This window comes from Hipposideros armiger, unplaced genomic scaffold, assembly GCF_001890085.2.
Source record: "Hipposideros armiger isolate ML-2016 unplaced genomic scaffold, ASM189008v1 scaffold_19, whole genome shotgun sequence".
Lineage (NCBI taxonomy): Eukaryota > Metazoa > Chordata > Mammalia > Chiroptera > Hipposideridae > Hipposideros > Hipposideros armiger.
The window spans coordinates 2,676,638-2,699,071 of NW_017731369.1; the positions used below are offsets into that span (position 1 = coordinate 2,676,638).

The window sequence follows — 22,434 nt, forward strand, 5'->3', positions numbered from 1 at the left end:
GGCACCTATGATGTGCCAAGCTTTACCGAAATCCATTGGAAGCTGTTGGAGAGTCTATCCCCTAGGAAAATCATGAGACCTTCTACCTCTCTAAAACAAATTTCCTAGGTGAGCTATATTAAGGCCTATGTCCCTCTTCTCATAAAGGCATGTAAATCTGCAGTCAGAGAGAAGACATAAACTCTCAATATCCCTTGTTGAACTGTTATTTCTTATTATGCAGTGTTCCAATGGTCAACAAAATTTCCTGCTTGAAAATGACACTTGACATTTCTATTTCTATGCAATATTGGGAAATTGATGGTTCATCACTGTTTCAAATAAGGTCAAGGAACACTAATTCAGTGTCATCATTGGGTCTTTCTTTTCTGTCCTGAGTGAAATGATAAGAGGGGACAGAACATTTTCCGTCTCAGGACGGCTGTGAATGGACAGCTGGAGAAAAGCATACGGGAAGCACAATGGGGAAGAGACTGGAAGCCGAGCAGGTAATACCTGGCACCGTGGTTTGTACGCAGTAAAGGGCAAGCAGAGCGTGTGACATCTCTGTCTTGGCGTCCTGTGACTTCTGCTTTGTTGTTACTTAAGAGTGAAATTACTCCCTGTGTGCTGGACAGGAATGTACCAAGACTTACCTCAGGCTTCCGAGGGTCAGTCTCCACAAAGACGTTGAAAATGAGACAAGAGAAACATCCTAAGATCGAAGGTAAGAAGACAATAAAAGATTTGCCATGCAAACACTAGTCAAAAGTACGTGGGTAAAGATATGCAATGCCAGACAAAGTAAGTAGACTTTAATGGAAGAAGCATTTCATATATTGTATATCCTGTGCACCCCAACTGGAGCCCAAACGCTTCTGCTTTGTGATTCCTGGGGCCACTCTGCCGTCTCTGATCTGCCTTGGGGGTACAAATGCCAAGCCAGATCGTGGCTGTCCACTTTACCCACCCAGCCCACACTGTTCAAAGAGGGGAGTCCCGCTTCCACCCCAAATCTCAGGTTTTCTTTTTCATGTCTCTCCCAACTCTTTCTCCTACTCAACAGGTTTTTCTGGAGCTCTTACCTTGTGCCTGGCATGATGCTAGTCACTGGGGGCACATCTGGGGACAAAACAAATGGATCCCTGTTCTCCTGGGAATTGACAGTATAATGGGGAAGACAAACATGCAGCAACTACCTTAATAGTTGTTTCAGGTAAACATGCGATCAGCGCTATTACGTTTGAGTGCCCAGAGAGCTCAATACACCCATCACAAAGGGCTCCTGATATTAGTCATTTCATCAGGGCTCCAACCACTAAGCCAACCACCACTGGGTTTTCTGAAAAGAACCCGGTAACAGATGAAATACCTCAACAACCAGCCCCAGGAGGTGTAAGAATAACAGCTCTCCCTGAATAATTAATTGCTTGACATGCCAGGGTGCTTAACTCAGTCTAACTCAGACGTGTGCTGCTCTTGAGAAGCGACTCCCGCCCCCATCTAACACCTGTGGGTGTTCACGGCTCTGCCTGAGCCTGATTGTAAAGTCAGCCCCAACGTAGGGGCTTAGCACCCAGGTCCACAGGCCCTGAACCACAAGAAAGAGCCTGTGTTCTGGTCTGAGGTGACGAGTGGCAGGATCCATTTGATCTGGTAATTGGTTTGGAAACACCTGGCACAGGCCAGGTGGCAGGGGCCCAAGAGGGAATGAGGGGATCTCTGACCAAAGCTGAGTGGATGGATGCAACGTGCTGGGCAGGGGCGGTGGATGATTTCAGTACATGGTTTAGCTCACTGAACACCAGATAACGGGCCTCGTTGAAAACTGACTCATGTCTGGCTCCCTTCTTTCAGACCTGCTCAGGGAAACCTATAAAACAAGGCCATTTTACCCTTGCTTTCCAGGACCTTGGGGCCCTGAATGCTACAGGAATTCTGAATCCAGCCAAAACCAGTGCCCCTCCCTGTCTTCCCCAGGCTAAGTTTCAGGGAAGATACTAGCTTCTATGCAGATTAGTAGACAGTTTTGCTAATTGCCAGCTAGACAGACAGTCCCCAAGGGTGAATGGCTTGGTAAGGGGACCGAAGGCTGTATTTCAGGCCCCTCTATCTGCCTTAACAGGGGATACTTTGAAACATGCAACTTGTGCAACCACGCATGTCAGCCTTGCTGAGTTTTTATGATCTTCAAGGACGGTTTCTGTCATCCCCTCCTTAGAATGCATCCTGCAGGACCCAAGTTAGCATCAGACTCAAGGGGATGAACAAGTAGCCGTTGGAGGGAAAGAAGATAGTCATCCAGCTTTGATTCTACCTCCCTGCAAAGCTTTCTGCTCTAAGGGCACAGTGATGATTTTGGATCCTCAGCAGCAATTCATCAGGTACTGAATAACCACCCAGACTCGGATTAAACACCCAGAAAGCAGGGAAAATTTGGGGTCCCAAAGTTCACACTAACAACCAGGAGTGGTTACTATTACCTCTTACCTTGCTATCCTCAACATCTTGCAGGAGGCAGCCTGGCAAGCGTTTCCAGTGGAAGAAGACGAGGAGACTGAGGTGGGAGGCAAGGAGATAACGGATGGGGCAAGGTGCTGGAGGTGGTGGGAGGGAGTGGGGTAAATATATAGGGGAAGGGGCTCAATGAGGAAAGCAGAGCCCGTGAACATGGGGGACGGAGGTTGGTTGCAGAGCAGGGGGAATGAGGAACCTTGGCCAGATAACCTTTTACCTCTTTGAAGTTGAAGTCTGTACAATCCGGAAGGCTGAAGGTCCGGATGGTTTAGAGCGGTTCTGAAGAACCTCTCTAAGGAGGTAACATTTAGGGTGAGAACAAAAGTTAAGGAGGAATGAGACATAATCATTTCTAATACACCTTAAGCATATGGTTCGATGAGTTTTGAGAAATGAATACACTTGCGTAGTCCACACTGGTGGGATTAGGGATCAAGGTTTACTTTTCTCTATATGGATATCCAGTTGTCCTTGAACCATTGTTGAAAAGGCTTGACTTTCCCATGGAATTGCTGTGACATCTTTGTAAAAAAAAAAAAAATGACCAGATAGATATGGATCTATTTCTGGACTCTCTTCTCTTCCATGTGTCTATTTGTTTATCCTGTGCCAATACCATGTGATTCTTGTTTATTTCTCTTTTTCTGTCTCTTATTGGATGCGTTGAGGTTTTTTTGGTTTTTTTTTTTTGACCTCCTATTTTTAACTTAGCCATATTCTATTTCAATTCCTTTAATGGTTACTCAAAATTTTAATGTGTGCAACTTTTTAAAAAATAATATCTACATAAATTTGTGTTTCTAGTCTCCTCTTGAATAAGATGAGGACATAAGCACAATTTAACTTCCCTCAAAATGCTTCCTTTCCATCGTCCGTGTTTTTTTCTCCTTGTATTATTTTGAAAACCAGATAATTTGACTATAATCAATGCCTACTTAAATTTTCTAAATAATTAACAATTTATAATCAATGCATGTTCAGATTTTCCAACCAATTTTTGCTGATTCCTGTCTTGATTAATTTTTCTCTCATGACATAACATTGTCTTTATTTTCTTAAGTCCATTCTTTAGTACTTCTTTCAGGGAGGGATAATAGCTCTTGATCTCGGTTTATGAAAACAAATTCCAATCGAGAATTCTATACTGAAGTGAACTATCATGTGTAATTCTATTTCTAAACTTAAGTTCAAGATCTAGTTCCCAAAGGATTTATCTTGTCTAGATTCACACGAGCCACATGGTTTTGTTTCTTTGTGTTTTTTTTTTAAGACTTTTTTTTTTTAGAGCACTTTTAGGTTCACAGCAAAGTTGAGGGGAAAGGAGAGAGATTGCCCATATAACTTCTGTCCCCACACATTCACAGTCTCCTCCACTATCAACGTTCCACACAACAGTAGTACATTTGTTACAATTGATGAACCTATATTGACATGTCATGATCACCCAAATTCCAGTTTACCTTAGTGTTCACTCTTGGTTTTGTACATTCTATGGGCTTGGACAAATGTGTAATAACACGTATCCATTACTATAGTATTACACAGAGTATTTTCACTGCCCTAAAAATCCCCTGTGCTCCATTTAGTCTTCCCTCTTTCCCATTCACCCCAACCCCTGGAAACCACTGATCTATTTACTATTTCTATAGTTTTGCATTTTCCAGAATGTCATATAGTTGGAATCATACAGTATGTAGCCTTTTCAGACTGGCTTCTTTGGTAAAATGCATTTAGGTTTCCTCCACATCTTTTCATGGCTTGATAGCTCATTTCTTTTTAGCACTGAATAATATTCTATTGTCTGGATGTACCACAGTTTATTTATCCATTCACCTACTAAAGGACATCTTGCTTGCCTCCAAGTTTGGGCAATTATAAATAAAGCTGCTATAAACATCCGTGTGTAGATTTTCATGTGGAAATAAGTTTTCAACTCCTTTGGGTAAATACCAAGGAACGCAATTGCTGGAACAGATGGTAAAAGTATGTTTAATTTTTGTGAGAAACTGCCAACCTGTCTTCCAAAGTGTCTGTACCATTTATATTCCCTGGTCACACAGCTTTGATTTCTGCTTATAACTGTGGCTAAGGTCCCCTGGTGGCTGCTGGAACATTTAATCTCATGTTTTTAGGCTTAGTTATACATTTTTAAACTTGGGAATAGTCTGTGTCTGTTTAGACCTCCATCTTGAGCAGACCTGTTTAGAATCAGGAACAAGCACTACCCAGGCAGAGAAGGTATCACATGCATAAACCCTACTGTGGTGAAAGGATTGGAGAGAAGACCCTGTGATTGTAGTGTCCTAAGGGAGAGGGAGAGATCATACGGTGAGATACAAAGGCAGGTCCAGATCACACAGGGCCAGGGTAAGGAGTCTGGAGTTTGTTCTCAGTGAAATGGAAAACCATAGAAACACTTTAAGCACCGTGACATGATCAATTTCCAGACTTAAAAAGTAATTTGGCAAGCATGGTTGGCTTTCTCATTCTCTCTACTTATCCAGCTTCTGAAAGCCTCTGATTTTACTTTCATATACATATGTCTGTTTCCACAGCCTCCAAGCATTTACATTTTGAGAGTGCCTCCCACAATATAAATAAAAGTTTCCAACATTAGTCTGCAGAAAAGAAGAAATCATGTCAAAGCACTGGCTAAACCCTGGCTTATAAATTGCATGACTCAAAGGAAGCAAACATGTAATTTGCATTAGATTTAGCCATGTTTTGTTAAATTAAAATATATCAAATAATTATTCAACAAATGCATTGCAAGAAAAAGAGGGAGATGGAGTTGGGGAACCTATAGATGAAAAGAGACTTAAAAGAAATATCAACCAGTAACAATGTAGAGAACTTATTTGGATCTTAATTTAAACAACAAACTATTTTTTAAAATGACATTTATTACATAATTGGAAAACTCAACACTGATTAGATAGTTCATGATATTAAGAAATTTTAATTACTTTACATGAGATAATAGTTATTTTTAAAGCCCTTATCTTTTAGACATACACACTAAAATATTTTCAGATGAAATGGTATGATATCTGGAGTTCAATTCAAAATAATACAGAGTGGGGTAAGTGGGTGGAAGTATTAACAAGACAGCTATAAATACAAGTAGATAATTGTTGAAGGCTGGAAAATGGGTACATAGAAATTTATACTATTCTACCTACTTTTGTAAAGGTTTGAAAATTTTCACAATAAAAATCTTTGAAAAAGAAAAGTAATTTGTAATGTTTAAACTTTCAATAAGAAAATATGAATTTAATCAATACAAAATTTCCAGATAAAAATGTCTGTAATCTTTCTCCTTTCCAACAATTCTTTTCTTGCTTTTATGTATTAACTATCCATCCATCCATCCATTCATCCATCCATCCATCTATCCATCCATCCATCCATGCTTCTATCTATTATCTATCTATCTATCTATCTATCTATCTATCTATCTATCATCTATCTATCCTTCATCTGTCTGTCTATCTATTCTTACATTGTCAATAAAAATTGTTTAAATGCCTGGTTCTGAGTTACTATCTTAATTTAAGTTCCCCAGAAGCAGGCCCTGAGGTGAAGATTCAAGTGCAAGCAATGTATTTTTGAGGTGCAGGCAATACTTGAAGGGTAGTGAGAGGAAAGAAAAGCAGCCAATAAGCTGCTTTATCCAACAAGTCAGCACTGAGGTCAACTTGAGCCAAATTCCTCGGAAAATTCTCTGAAATATTGTTATGCACACACGCCTCCAAACAGACCCTCCTGAGTGATGACGGGGTATTTTGATACCAACTCTGATCAGTGATTGCTGGAGGACTGCTTCCAAAAGAAATTAAGCCTCTGGCACATCTAGGGTGCTGTTCCCATGCAGGATGCTCTTCCACAAATTTGAAAAAAGGCTTTGGCACAGAGATGTGGATTTTGGCAGTTGGAAGTCGGCTGCAGGACACTGAATGGGAAGGCCTAGGAAAATGGGCAGAGCAACAATAGCATTGGCTGCAGCATGCTTCTTACACTACTCAGATCATTAATTCCCTCCATCCCATCAGTGCGTCTTCAAGGTGGTGGCCAGCCACAATGTCAAAAATAAAAACTTATAATAGGAGGATGAGTGAGACAAGTTACAGTCCCTGCTGCTGCAGCTGTGTCTGCCATTACAGTGAATATTCATTATTTCCCTTCTTTTCCACCCATTCTAGATCCCCCTCTCACTGTCTTCATTTAGAACTGAAGCCTGTAGGAGAGTGTGGGAATCAGGAGAGGGCAGGGAAAGATTCTAGACAAAGATGGATGTATCAAAATAAATGGATCCATTTTGCATGTTCAGAGGTTTCAGGGGCTACTGGTGCATTTCTTCCTTTCTTCTCCTTTCTTTACTTTTCTGTTTATTCTTTAGCAAGAAAATAAAGAGTGAGCCAGGCTACATTAGTTTCTTTGAACTAAGAGTGATTTAGCATAAATCAGTTCAAAAGGATCAAACTACTGAAACAGGCAACAACATGGATAAATCTCAAAACATTATGCTGAGCAAAAGAAACTGGGCACAAAAAATACGTACCATAAGATTTCATTTATATGAAATTTTAGAACAGGCAAAGCTAATGTAATGTTACAGAAACAGATCAGTGGTTGCCTGAGACAGGAGGTTGGGAATTGACTGGAGAAGCTGGAGGGAATTTCTAGGATGCATGGAAACATTCCATATCTTCATTGTGGTAATGGTTACCCACGTGAATACAATGGTCAAAATTCATCAAACTGTAGACTTAAAATAAGTGAATCTTATCACATGTAAATGATACCTCAATACTGACTAAACACAATAATTAATTTTACTAGTTGACAGGCTGTCAAAATAAAAGAGACCTACACGGTAAAGATTTGGTCCCAAACTTTTAAAAGAAATGCTTTCAAAATTTTCATCTTGAAGCAATTCTCTTCCTTGGCCCCTTCTTAGGGAAATCCAGTAAAGAAAGAGTTTTCCATTTTTTCCTCCCCCACCTTTCTTTTTTAAGAATGCAAGTATTTATTCTTGATCAAGGAAATGAAGAGCAAATTTATATTCAAATTTTTAGATGGAGTTGATTTAACATATGAATTAGAATTGTTGGAATAAGACAGTACTAATTCTAACACTTTAAGTATTAATGCCAGTAAGCATCCAACGTGTATAATTCACGTTCACTGAGAGAGCTTTTCTTAGCTTCCTCCCACCATTGCAATCATTGGCATCTATTAGTGGCCTTTTTCTTGGTAATCTCTTCAACAATGAGAAGTAAACTCAGAAAGACTTCAAGCATTTCTTCGTTTTGCTCTTCTGCTCCCTATTGTATACCTATTGGAAATATCCAGTTTCTGATTTAAAAATTGCTGACTGCCAACCCATGGTACCTGCAGGGAGTTTTAAAGCTCTCGGCTGGCACCCAGCTGAGTCTGCCTCAACATGAGCAGAAACACTTTCAGCCTCACTTTCTTTTAAAGCCAGGAAAGATTCTGACCCAGTGGTTTCCTGTTTCATTCCTGCTGGAGGTTCTAGAGCAGCGGTTCTCAACCTTCCTAATGCTGCAACTCCTTAATACAGTTCCTCATGTTGTGGTGACCCCCAACCATAAAACTATTTTCGTTGCTACTCTATAACTGTAATTTTGCTACTGCTATGAATGGTAATGTAAATATCTTATTGTTTTCCGATGGTCTTAGGCGACTCCTGTGAAAGGGTTGTTTGATCCCCAAAGGGGTTGCGACCCACAGGTCGAGAACCGCTGCTCTAGAGGCTTCTGCCACTTTCACTGGAGATGAGAGAAGCAACCCCAGAACTGTACATGTGGCCGTTTGGATTGCAATTTCTAAAAATCCAGATGCCACCATTCCCATAATCAAGGGGACAGTGGCCATGATCTGCTGAACACATGTCCTGAAATCAGCTACAATGTTACCACAGCCCTGGAGGAGGATGGGTCAACCTGCAACCTAACATCCGGGGGGTTATTTTCTTCCCTTGAAATTCCTCTCCGGCAGCATCTGCCCTGTAGTTGATCCCATATAGCCGATTTCTCCTGGCGAATTCACAGGAAATTCCCCCCACCCCAGCCCTTCCAAACCTTGTCATCCAATTTGCAGGGGAGTCACAGGGATTCAAAAACAAGCTTCTCAAACTTGCTAGTCGCCAGAAAAATGCAAATGAAAGAAACATGGAGATGTCACACCTTGTACACAGAGGACTGGCTAACGTTTTAAAGCTGGTGTTTCAGTTATATAACACTGCATAACAAACTACCCACAAACTCAGTGACAATGCCTTTAAGATACTTGAAATCTCTTTTATATGACAAAGAGGGTCTAGGAGACACATCCTTAAATCTTTCTGACACCTCAAAAAGAGAATACTTGGAATCTCTTTTATGTGACAAAGAGGGTCTAGGAGACACACGCTAAATCTTCCTGACATCTCAAAATGGGAAAATGGTCTTACAGCTGAATCCGTGATTTTGAGGATTTACCTCCAAATTCACGAGACCAAATTCTATTGACAACCCTGCAGACTTGATATTTGCACTTTCTTACTTTTAGAACTTTTTGTTTGCTAGGAAGACACCACCCCGAGCTGCCTCAAATTTTCTCTGAATTCAGTTACAAAACTAAACAGTCCTTTCAGTAGTTTATCTCTCTATCTTGTTTGTGTTTTACCCTAGGCAGCCAGAAGGAGCCATTTGTCACTTTTAATGTTCTGCCTGGGAATTTCCCCAGCCAGTTTTACCAGATGCAGCAGGTCCTGGAGTTAATTTATGGGAAGAACTAGCCTTAAATGTTTTTCATCTTCCACTTGACAAAAGAGAGGAGAATCAGATGCCTGGGTTAAATCAGAAGGAATAAGTACATCCCAAACTAAGAATTTCATAATTCTGACTTCCTGGGAAAATACCAATATCCTACTCCATTACGCTAGAGCCTTCAACAACGGAAGAGTTTGAGTTTGTGAATGTATGCTTGCAGATAAACTTATCTTGCAAAACAGTAAGTATGCAAAATCCTTGAGGAGCTCAATGTTTATTAAACAAAGTCACAGAGGAGAGTCACTAAAAACATTTATGTGAGGTTGGGTAAATAGGAACAAGGTTTTCATTGCTTCACTATTATCTATTAAACACCTACTTCTTAAAAACAAGGCTCTGCACGAGGAAGTTGGGGTTGGAACCAGACAAAGAAGACTGAGGCATAATCCCTGCTTTAATTGGATAACATTTTATAGACTATGGCATAAATGAATATGTGACATATGGTTATAGTCCCAGTGAGTATTCATCAAGTAATTGTTTTCCCAATTTTTTTGTTACCATAGATTTGCATGTACAATCCTCCTTAATATGGTTTTACTAATATTGAGAAGAGCCATTTACAATTATTAATCATTTGTCTTAAAAAAGTGATTGCTGGGGTGGCCGGTTAGCTCAGTTGGTTAGACCACAGTGCTCATAACATCAAGGTTGCCAGTTAGATCCCCACATGGGCCACTGAGTTGCGCCCTCCACAACTAGATTGAAGACAAGTACTTGACTTAGAACTGATGGGTCCTGGAAAAACACACTGTTCCCAATAAAATTAAAAAAAAAAGTGATTGCTAGTGTACATTTAACTTGTATAATCTGTAAGATTTATATAAAAGGCAATATTAAAATAAATGCCAAACAGTACCATATAATTCTGAAAGATTCTGTTTGTAAAAGAGGAGGGTCTTATGGGGCTAGGCTGTTCCCCAATTCTATTCTTTTGCTTTCCTGTACCATGTGACATGAGAGAAAGAGCATGGAATTTGAGGTCAGTAGATCTGGGTTCAGATCCTAGCTCTATCACTTAAGAGCTGTGTGACATTAGGGGAGTTACTGAATGTCTCTGTGCCTCAGTTTCTTCATGGGTAAAATGGAGATAATACTTTATACCACCAGCCCATAATTCATTGTCTGGCTGAGTCAAAGGAATAATGTCAGAACTGTCAAAGGAATAATGTCAGAACTGTTCCTGGTACATGGCTGACATTTAATAACAGATCTCATTTAATAATATAGACAGCTATAGTGGTTTCTCTTTGGGGGAACCCATCCATTAGAGCAACTGCTCCCACCTTGCTTTGTTTTCCTCCAGATAACATCTTAGTCCCACCATTCTCAGTTCCCTTCTTGATTAAATACCGGATAGAATCTCCAGTGGTCAAGTGTGGTTTGTACAGTACATGCCTGACCTGTGCCTGGTCTATGGTTTGAACTGCAGACTTGATCCGATGTTCTTCTCCATTTTTGACTCTGGCCATCCCAGTGAGGTTAAATGAGAATCCAGGGTGGGAACAGAGAAGTGTCAAGTTCAAGGATAGACGCCATTCCACATGGGTGTTATATGTAAGGAAGTGACCAGCAGGGACAATGATCTAGGCAGAAGTCAGAGAGGGGGGTGTGGGTGTGAGAGCCTGTGTAAGAGGGAAAGGTCACTGGAAATCACACTGTCACTGTTTGTCAGATTGTCAACTCCATTACCTGGTCTTGTTTGAGCCTGTTGCAATTTTGCAACAACATAGGGTTACCTCTACTGCTCATGGGAAGGCAGGCTTTTCTCACGTTCAATGCTGATGGAAGTGATACTAGCAAGAGATACCATCCAGATAAAATATGCCTCCAGGGGCTCCTGCTTTACAGTGACTATCTGAAACCCAGGGCACCTTTTTTCTTGGGGCAAGTGAAGACACAGGGCCACGTGGAAAACAGCAAAATACACATATGTAGAAAGGAAACTCTGGGATACAAAACTGAGCTGTGGGTTTGGAATCCTTTCTGTGCAAATGGTTTATCTGTCCAGAAAGAGCTCAACAGGCTCCATTTATGGGTTAATGATTTCATAGTGATTAAAACGAAAACTAGAACTTACTGTAATGTAGTGAGAAGCTTAGAGCTTATTAGAACATATGGAACCACCAAATAATTTTAATAAACTGCTCGTGTAAGGATATTCCTACAAAGAGAAGGCATGTCTGACCAGAGAGACTCTCTTTAAGAAGCTGCCAACACACCTTGGATTCAAATGATAAGGCGCCTGTGTGTTCTCTGAGGCCAGGAGAGGGAAAATGTGTGTCAGCTGGCAAGTGGGGAAACTGGTATCTTCATAAAGCATGTGTTAAAAAGTGGAAGATCTCGAGGGATCTTCTTGAAACTACTATTATAGCTACATCTCCTCGCTCTTCCCAAATAGCCCAGTTTGATAAAGTTTATCAACCAACACGAATGTCAGCGAATAGATGGCTGGTTGTATATCTATGAGTGAAATGATGATTATCTGTTAAATTGAATTTTATATCCATTCGACAACGGTATTCAGTTTTCCTCCCCAAGATCTGGGGGTAGCAAAAGGTTTCAATGGCCTGATTTGATGGCCTTGTCTCTGCAGCACTAAATGCTCAGACCAGCACAGGCAGGGTCTGCTAAGGGCTGGAGTCACAAACATCTTTGATCCCACAGGTGGAGTCTTCTTAAATTACCATATTTCCCCATGGATAAGACACACCCTTTTTTGAAAAATTTGGGGTCTAAAAACTGGGTGCATCTTTTTTTTTTTTTTAAAGATTTTTATTGGGGAATTGGGAGAAGGAGAACAGACAAGTTGCTGTCGTTTTGTTCTTCAGTCTAGTTGTGGAGGACATTGCTTCACTGGCCCAAGTTGGCACCATCATTGTGCTCTTCCCGGGCGAGGCACATCAGTCGCTGGCTTCTGGATGGCCGCTCATGCTGGCTGCTGGCTACATAAGGTAGCCCATGGCAACCCACTGCAGCAGGGGCTGCAGCTTATGCCGTCACCGGCAACTCCAGATTGAGCTGTTCTTAGCTGTAGAGGGCAGTGTCACTGGCCCTCATATGTGGGATCCGAACCAGGGCCCTCTGGCATCCCAAGCCAGCTCTTAACCATCGCGCCACTTGGCTGGCCCCTGGGTGCGTCTTATACAGTGGTTGTAGATTTCAAATGCCATAGATGGAACTGAAGACAGTGATTCATCATCAGACACAGATGAGGACAAGCTAATGGTTGGGAGTTTTGACAGTGATGAGTTGTATGAATTTTATGATGAATAAAACTTGAGTTCAGTGACTTTATGTAATACATTTTTTTTTCAAATTTCGGGCCCCCAAATTAAGGTGTGTCTTATACATGGGAGCGTCTTATACCTGGGGAAATATGGTAGGTGCATAGCTCCACGGAGACATGACCAAACTTGCATTGTATAGTGTGATTAGAAGTAAATGAGCACTGGTAGGCTGAATACATGGACAATGGCCAGACCATAAATAAGAACTTTGACCCATAACCTGCAGCAATGTGCCCAAGAAATCAATCCCTTGATCTCCAACAAACTCAGGCAGCCAGCCTGTTCTAAGTCAGACTTGCAGGAAGCCAGATGGTTATCTCTAGCGACAATCCAGGAGGCTAAACAGTAACTTCTGGAACAATTAGCTCCAAATGGTAAGGAATTGATTAATAACCGACCATTTCCCTAATTTTTGTCCCCACTTCCAACTTAGGACCAGCCAGAGAAAAGTCCAATATGCATCTCTAACCCATCAACCTACAGCTTTGCCTTGCCAACAGCCTCTAATCAAGGCATTCTCGGAAGCCGTTCTTTTTTATTCCCACGCTTCTGCCTGTCTTTGAGTCTCTGCTAAAACACCAAAGATGGCAGCTGACTCCCCGTCTATCTGACATGTACCGAATAGTCTGTGTTCTCATTTTGTTGGTCTTCATTTCCATGGCACTGTTGTTTAAATAGGCTTTGTAGGCCCACTGGTTTCCAAATCATCTATCAGTCACTCGCTGAAGAAACATTTGCTAAAAGCTTTAATATGGGCCACATTCCTTGCTAAGCACAAATGAAAGATGAGATATAGCCCCTACCCCAGAGGGCAGTAGCTTAACAACTAGGATGAATGTGAATGATGTGGCAACCAAGTCAATGGGTGTTACTGTGCTGGGGGCAGTGTTTTCCAAAATGTGGTAACTACTGGTTACATCAGATAACTTCTAGGAAGTTGTAAATGGCTGAACATTTTTACTTTAATAACTGTAAACTTGAATGCAGATTAGAAAAAGCAGCATTTCAAGCCCACCAAGCCTGTGATTTCACAGATGCTTTGGGAATGAGTCTGTATCAGGAAAAATCTCGTCAGGAGATAAAAACCACCCTCATTTCAACAGAGAAAATTCAATGTCAAGAATTAATTGGGATTAAAGAACTAAAGCAAAAAAAGAACATTTAAGATATCGTCACTCTTAGGGAAGAAGTTGAAAGTGTTCAATTTTAGAAGCTTGGAGAGAACTGAAAGCTGAAACTCGACCTCTGATAAGGTCAATACCAGAGTCTGAGCGGAGTGGGGGGTCCTATGGGCCAGGGTACTGGGCAGACATCTGAGGAAGGAGAACTGAGTGGTGTCAATGATTGTTACTGAAACACCAGCCTCTGCTGGGGTGAAGAGGTGTTTTGGGGTGACAAGCGAACAGGAAGCAGACAGAAAGGACCTGTTCCTTCTTCCTCCATTAGTCTTGCCCTCTCTCCCTGTGGTCCTTCATGGACTGATTCCTACAAGCAGCCAGGTGGCAAAGAAAAAATGGGGTTTGCTGAGTTCCCAGCCCAGCACCAAAAGCTGATATAAAAGAGTGAGTATGAATTTGAGAAACAGGTTATCTGCTACAGTCCGTCTCCTTGGGCTATTCAGCACCCACACCTACACACACGTCTAAACACGATTCAACTTCCCATAAACAAGAAAAACAACTCTTTATTTCTGCTTAACAAATTGCAAACATCCTTTGTACAAAAGATGTTCTCACCCTTTCTCCAAAGCGGGGAGACCAAGTCTCAGCTGACATCGTTATCAGTTTCTGGCAGACAGTCACACTATTCAACTCACCTCCCGACTGTGTTACTTATACTAACTAGAATTTAGTCACAGGTCCATCTGAATATTCTGATGATCTCAAGACTGAATCCTGTATACCATAAGAGGAATGAGGAGAAAGAAGAAATGAGTACACATACACCAAGGAAGAAAATATGCGTAACTGCTCAGTCACTTGTTTCTATTAATATAATTGATCACAAGGATGTAGTTAATAAGCTTCATCCTTCCTCTATATATTCAATGTTTCCTCTTCCCTCAGACGGGATCTCGGATGCTCAGGCTTTATATCTTGTAGGGTGACCCGCAACTTCATTGTCTAAACGGTCTAAATCATTCCTGCCTCTTTGAGGTGGTTGTAGTTTTCCATTAAAGTTTGCCACTGGACATGGAAGTGCTAAAAAATGCCCATGGGCTCCACATACTCGTATCATTCCCCATCACCCATTGTGTAGGAACAGCATGAATGTTCCTTTGTTCCCAAGATCACATGCATCCGCCAGGAGAGGAAACTCCTTTCTTTTGGTTCAATGGTACAATGACCAGGTTGTTTCAATTTCTGTGTTAATAGCACCAGTGCTGCGTTCCCTGGTGGGAGCACTGCTCCCTCAGTAACCCAGGCCTCCAGAGCTCAAAATGGAGGGACAGGAAACAAAACATCTGTGAGTGGGTTATTGGGTCTAACAGTGAGGGGAGCCACTCTCTCTACCTTTGCTTGATTCCAGACCACACATTCTGACTATGATGAGAGCAACAGCCCCATTGAGTGGTCACGGATTCAAAGCATAAATTACGTTTTGTAAGATGGAATGTTGTATTCCACTTAGGGCCATAACAGAGTCTTAAGCAGACCATTCCACCATTCTATTATGCCTGCTGCTCCTGTATGATGAGGTATGGGCTAAGACCAGTGAATTCCAGAGGCACGAGCCCATTGCCCCATTTCTTTTACTGTGAAGTGGGTTCATCTTATCGTCAAGTAATGCTGTGCAGAATATCACGAGGGTGAGTAAGACATGCCACAAATTCTTGGGATTGTGGTGCTGGCAAAGCACTGGGAAGAATTTCCGGCTTTCTGCCCCAGGATGTAGAGAGCTGGAAGGTGCACTGCTCTCACTTCCACAATGAAAAAGAGTCAGGTGAACTTCAAATTCACGACTTTCAGTAACTCACCAGAGGTGAGGTCACAGAACAATCAAAATCTAAGGAGATTCAGAGAGAGAGGAGACACACATTCATTTAGTTGCTAGGAACAAAGTGAAATGAAATCAGTATTTCTTAGAAGTCCTTGGTATTTCTCTCCAGACAGACACACACATACATACATATCACCATGTTCTAAATTAGTTACTGTTTTCTTAAAGTTACTATTTGGATAAATATGGAACTGGACTAAAATTAATATTTAAAAATATAAGAGAACAGAAAAAGTATATGAAAACATGTTTATTACAGAACAATAATTATTTTATTAATAAAAGGCTTTATACAAAAAAAAAAAAAAGAACAAAATGTAACTCCACAAACTGACAATGCCTTGGTGGCATGCAAATACTTCAGGCTGGAGAGGTGTTTGTTTTTGAAGAATTTACACATAAACTCTCCTAACATTTGATTCCAAAATGTATGTATAAATTGGCTTGATATGATTAATAATTCAAAGTAAAATGTGTACACAAGGACAATTTAAACTTGTATGAATTTATGAGTCAATTCAAGGTCAGTTGCTAGAGATATATATTTTTTTAAAATGTGAGGTCAAAAAAATCTTTCGGAAGAAACCATGTATCTATGTGCATTTGAAAATCAAGGGCTAAAAATCCACTCTTGATGAATACAACTAAGCAAAGGATGTATAACATCCATCACACATCTGTTTCAAAAACAGCATGCTACCAAAATTATACATTTCTTTACAATAAACATTATAAATAAACATTACAAAATCAATAACTGTAGAGAAACCATCGGAATGAGTTCCAAAATAGGATAACTCTCACAAGGTATCCCTGAGCCATATCTCACAAATCCATTTTAATCTTGGGGCTTTAAGAATGTCTTCATTGCTTTCATTGGTTTTATGTCTCCATTTTCATCTTCGTAATTGGCACGGTCTCTTTTTTTGGCAAATTTTTTTCCAATTGTCCCCACCAAGGTCTCGTATCTGTTAAGATGATAGACAGCACAAGTATGATGTCAAATAAGAAAGATAGGAATCAAGTCTTGTCAAGAATATCAACAAATATGCAACAAAGAACAAGAAAAATCAAAACTATCATTAAAATAAACTGTCTGATTTAAAAATTTATGAGCTTCTCTAAGAATGATTAAGCTCTCCACTCTTTTATTTTTGGATTTTCCTAAGTAAACTGAGATGTACATTCAAAAAATGTACTGGAAGCAGCACTAGAAATGAGCCCTAAACTGCTAGCCTGTGACAGGTATGAAGGTCCCCCAGGCCATGTCAGAGGAAGCAGAAATAGCCATCTTTCTGCTGGGTAGACCGTAGAGTAAGAGGAGTGCATATGTGAGGGCCTATGCATGATGGGCCGAGGTCACAAAGCTGTTCCAAGGTAATGGTTACCTTCTAGCCATTTCTTCATCTGACACGTCAAGCTCCACTGTTTCATCTTCAACTTCTTCTGCTTTGTTCTTAGCATTCATCTGAAGCATTAATTTCTGAAAAATATACCAACACTGGCTATCAGGGCTGGAAAAGGCTTGTGAAAGGAACTGGTGTCAAATGTATTTGAAGGTAGAGAAACAGAAGTCACAGAATCTACAGGACAAGTCAAAATTTATAAGGGATTCTCTGTAACACTTAACTCCACAGTGTGCTAACACAAGTCAGCTCTGAATTAAACAACTACTAAGACAAAGCCCCACTAGATTAGGCCTGCTGTTAATGAATTCTAAGCTGTATTTTAGACCATCAATCTTATTCGTTACATGGAAAACAGGCACACTGCTCACACACTCTAGTGAGTGGGGGAAAGAAAACAGTAAACTTGCAGATTTCCTCCGAATTTTCAATCTTTGAGTCAAATGGAAGAAGTAGTCTAGTCAAGGGGAACTTTAAGTGCAATTTTTCGGCAGTGGTGGTGCTGGGGACAGCAAATTCCTGGATAGGAGAACTGGAAGGTTGGCCCTGGAATAATGGGGAGGACCTGCCTCACCCCCAAACATGAGGGTGGATAATGCATCCCACGTGATATCCACGTGCCACGGGTCTCTCAGCAATCTTTTTCTCGCATTAAGCTTTTCTTGAAAGTTACCCTCTGGCAGATTAAAACAAAAAAAAATGTCCAATACTTTATTTATAGCAAAGGCTACACATTTAAAGGACCGAAAATAAAATAACTTCAGGAACACAAGCTCTGTGAGGGCCTACACTTGGGTTCCCAACTGCATTTCCAGTGTTTCAAGAGGGCTGATGCAGCACAGGCGCAGAATAAATATTCACTGAATAAATCAACTCTGTGCTAGGTGTCACTAGAAACATATACAATATTAAATATGTGTTCTAAATACATCCTGCTTATAATAAAGTGCTCTCAAGTTGGCATCATTTTTTCTTTCATAACCAGGCATACTGAACTTTTCTGACATTTTATGACAGCTCAGCTCTGCAAGCCAAACAGGTCAAAGCTTTTCCCGAGGGAGAAGATACTCAGTGATACAGAGGGCCAGTCATTAAAACCGTTTTCCAGTGACCTCTCATATCAAATTCCAAGGGCTGTAGCAACTCCTTTTCCCACGTACCAGAGGTACTTTGGAGTGTCCGTCTACCCACAGCACCCGTCTCTGGCCATCACACACTCATAAGCTTCCCTTTTTTCCCCTGGGCGCCACTGCTCTCTTTCTCTCCCCAATCTAAGGCTTTAAGCAGGCGAAAACAAGGAAAGCATATATTAAAAATAAACACTTCTGGTGCCGATTTTGTTTGAAGTAAACTTAACACCTTAGTTATATCATAAAGGAGAAAAAAAAGAAAACCAACCTATCATCTTTAAGTAAACTCTGGCAATTCGCTTGGTTTGCTGTAGTTCTCTACAGGCATCGTTAGAGGAGTGGTTTTCAACCAAGGAGATTCACTCGCCAGGGAAACTTTGGTCTTCTCTGGGGACATTTTTGGTTGTCACAATTGGTGTGTGTGTGTGCACGTGCCTGGCATCTAGTGGGCAGAGGAGAGAGGCCAGGGATACTGCTAAACGTCCTACAATGCACAGGACAGCCCCACCACAAAGAGTGATCTGGCTCCATGTGTCAATAGTGCCCAGGGCTGAGAAATCCTGGCTTTTAAGTGGTAGCTATAAAGCTAAAACTTTGTATCACAAAAATCCATTTGGTTGGTCAAGTACCTGATAGGATGCCTTTTAACACACAGCCAGAGTTCTAGTATTTGTTTTAAAGGTCTGCGCCTCTTTATAAACTTGAGGCAGGTAAATTCAAATCAATAGCTCAGTTATAAGGTGATTGTTTACTTTTCAAACAAACTTCCCAAAGAATTCATTTAAAAATCTATTTACAAGTTGGGTTAAAACCTGTCGATTAAAAAGTCAAATTACTCAATTTTTAGGTAACATTTTTCCATCAGAAAAGGTATATTTATAGATGGCAGAAAACAATTTTTCATCACAGCATCATGTGAAAAAAATCCTGACATTCCTGTAAAAGACCTGAGCTGAAATTCCAACACTTACAGTGGCACTGTCAGGGACTTATACTGCTATATTAAATTATCCACTCAATTCTACCATAAAACTAGACTGCAATGCCTGCGATTTCTTTAAATAGCTATGGCAATATTTCAAGACTTGTTATTTTCTATATAATGAGGAGAAATGGTACCTGGTGGGGAAAACCTAAACCCAATTATTAGCAGAAAGAATTCAATTGGAAAATTTTAAAATTTGAAGCAATTATATTTAATACCTCAACCTCAGGATTAAATCCTCTGAATGACATTCTTCCATAGAGAAGATCTTCACATAACAAGAAACTCTGCTCTTCTATTATGAAACTCCTGAATGGGGGGAAAAAAACCTGTATTAATAGCACGTCTACTTATATAACAAAGCACAGCAAATATAAGTCAAGATTTCAAATGAAAAATTGATCTTATAGTTCTTAGTAGAATCAGGTAAAAATATAGTAAGGTTGTTAACCTAGGGTTAGAAATAAAAACTGATTAATTTGGCCAGCAAAGGCAATAGGAGACAAGAGCTGCAGTCTGGAGGCATAGCCTCTTCTGAATACTACATTTAATTTACATAAATGCCTATACAATGTAGATACCTAAAGTATTTACATTAAGCCTGAATTTTCCAAATTTGAAGCAGCTTCCTTGATGTTTACGCCCCCCTACCAAGTTCTTATTAAATACTCAGAAATCACAGTCCTGGGCAGCTTTCAGCGAGTTTATTAGTTGGAACTCTTGGCTATGAACAATGACTGACCCTGGATGACTTAAGCAGAGAAGGAACTTACTGTAAGGCCACTGGGTATCTCCTAGAATCACAGGGAAAGCTGGATGAATAGAACTGGAAAATGGGCAGAAAGAAGGGTGGTGAGGTGGTCGACTCAAAACCAAAACCATGCTATGAAACTACCCTGGTAAAAATGCCGCTGCTGCTGCTGAGAGGAATAAATACAGGACACCACAGAGGGCATTGGGAGGACCACTGTTGCCCTGGAAACAGGATGCAGGTGTGGGTGTTTCAGTCTCCAAAGGGATTCTCCTCTGAGTTACCAGTTCATGGCCCCAATCCCAGGTGAGCATACCTGACTATAGTCCAGCTATCAAACATAAAGCATGCTAGGAAAGCAAATATGAATACCCGGCCTTTATGGCTTCTTGGTGGAAAGAAGGCCCTGCTTCTTGTCAAGATTCACTCATTCATCTACTCACTCAGGACGCTTATTAAACCGAACTGCACGCCAGGCAGTTTTAGAAGCTGGAGAGACAGCCGTGAATAAGAGGTCCACTGCTCTCAGGAAGGTTACATTCTACAGAGTGGAGCCAGATAATAAATAAGATTTATGTTATACAATGGATAAAAAGGAAGCAGATTATTCCACTCCTGGCCATAAGGGAGTAATTGGTACAAAACTCGCCCTCCTACTGTAACCAATTATTAAAACGGGACAAAATGGGAAACAGTGAACAAGTCAAAGCATTGAGCTGTGATTCCTGAGATGAAAACCAAATGAAGTGAGCCCCATGAACGCGCGCCTTCTGACTGGAGGCAATTTGTAGACTGTGAAGCAGGGAGTGGGCGGGAGCTCAACCACAGCCCAGTCTCACTGAACTGAAGAGACAAACTGAAGTTTGGGGCTACAGAGGTGGCTAAAATAGATGGATCAAGATACCAGAGCAAGAGAGCTGCACGAAGGAATTCTGGGACCTGAATATGGGGTCCCCTGGAATCTTTGGCTGAATAGGCTGTACGTGAGCTGGGTAAGTCAAGGAAAAAAATAACAATTTCCAGGAGGAGAATTACCTGGTGCATTAGTTTTGTAGGGCTGCTGTAACAAATGAACACGAAATTGGTGGTTAAAGCAACAGAAATCTACGCTTGTATCATTCTGGAAGTCTGAAATCCATTTCACTGGACTAAAATCAAGGTGTTGGCAGGGCTGCACTCCCTCTAGTGCAGCGGTTCTCAACCTGTGGGTTGCGACCCCTTTGGGGGTTGAACGACCCTTTCACAGGGGTCGCCTAAGACCATTGCAAAACGAAAAGATATTTACATTATGATTCATAACAGTAGCAAAATTACAGCTATAGAGTAGCAACGAAAATAATTTTATGGTTGGGGGTCACCACAACATGAGGAACTGTATTAAGGAGTTGCGGCATTAGGAAGGTTGAATACCGCCGCTCTAGTGGCTCCAGGACAGAATTCATTTCTTGCCTCTCCAGCTTCTGTGGCAGCCAGCATTCCTTGGATTGTGACTGCATCACTCTAGTCTCTGTCCTCCATGGTTATGCTGCCTTCTCCGTGTGCATGAAATCTCTCTTTGCCTCCCCTTTATAAGGATATATGTAATTGCATTCAGATCCCACCCAGATAATCTGGAATAATCACCCCGTCTAAAGATCCTTAACTTAATCGTACAGGTAAAGTCAATTTTGGCATATAAGGTAACAGATTCCAGGTATGAAGGCCTGGATGTTAACTGGGAACCACTTTCCAGTCCACCATGCCTGAGAAAGAACATTTATCCTTGATTTGTACGTTGCACAAAGACGAGACCTTACCCAGAAGAGGCAAATGTTTGACTTGCGTCTACCCAGAGTGGAGACACCAAGCTGAATACCCTGTGACACTGAACAGGAAGGTCACATCCTAAGAGTGCGGCTAATCTAGCTCTACAATAAAGGCTATCAAAGCTACTCTATCAAAAACAGGGCTCAAGCTGATTGGCATGTACATCAACTGCCTAAGGGAACACATTTCAACCCTTTATTAAGGAAGACAACAAAATCCAGGTACTCAGCAATATAACACAATACGTAGCACATGATTAAAAATTACTAGACATGTAAAGAAGCAGACGAATGTGACCCATTAACAGAAGGAAAACAAGTCAATAAAAAAAGAAAGATAATAGAATTAGTAGAAAAGAACTTTAAAACAGCTATTATAAACATGTTCAAGGATTTAAAGAAAAATATGAATGTAAGGAAGACACAAATAGAGAACCCGAATTAAAAAATGGGAACTATAAAAAATTACCAAATAGAAGTTTTAGAACAGGACAAAAAAAGCAATAACTGAAGTGAGATATCAGAATAGTTTTAGATCTACTAAAGAAGTCTGTAGTCCAATACCCTCTATAAATATTGATGCAAAATCACTACTGGGCCAGCAGAGTGGCGCATTGGTTAAGAGCTGGCTTGGAACTCCAGAGGGCCCCGGTTCGGATCCCACATATGAGGGCCAGTGACACTGCCCTCTACAGCTAAGATGCTGAACAACAGCTCAACCTGGAGCTGGGCTGC

General features: G+C 40.8%; 1 protein-coding gene and 1 long non-coding RNA gene across 3 annotated transcripts in view; one reads left to right on the forward strand and one right to left on the reverse strand.

The window, feature by feature from the left end:
* The first annotated feature begins 252 nt into the window (after nucleotides 1–252).
* Nucleotides 253–2,582, forward strand: LOC109378513 (uncharacterized). 2 transcript variants are annotated; one of them, XR_002123005.1, is made up of 4 exons: nucleotides 253–706; nucleotides 1,046–1,195; nucleotides 2,201–2,363; nucleotides 2,494–2,582. It is a non-coding gene; the product is annotated as an uncharacterized LOC109378513 (long non-coding RNA). The 2 variants fall into 2 exon arrangements; XR_002123004.1 differs by having other exon boundaries at nucleotides 2,201–2,557.
* A 13,289-nt stretch (nucleotides 2,583–15,871) lies between these two features.
* MPHOSPH6 (M-phase phosphoprotein 6) overlaps nucleotides 15,872–22,434 on the reverse strand; it is a 15,779-nt gene continuing 9,216 nt past the window's right edge. The window contains exons 3-5 of the mRNA XM_019635226.1: nucleotides 19,362–19,452; nucleotides 17,011–17,105; nucleotides 15,872–16,590 (exon numbers count right to left, since the gene is read on the reverse strand). Coding sequence (XP_019490771.1) covers nucleotides 16,461–16,590; nucleotides 17,011–17,105; nucleotides 19,362–19,452 — 316 coding nt within the window. The 3' untranslated portion in view covers nucleotides 15,872–16,460. The remainder of the gene's footprint in view (nucleotides 16,591–17,010; nucleotides 17,106–19,361; nucleotides 19,453–22,434) is intronic.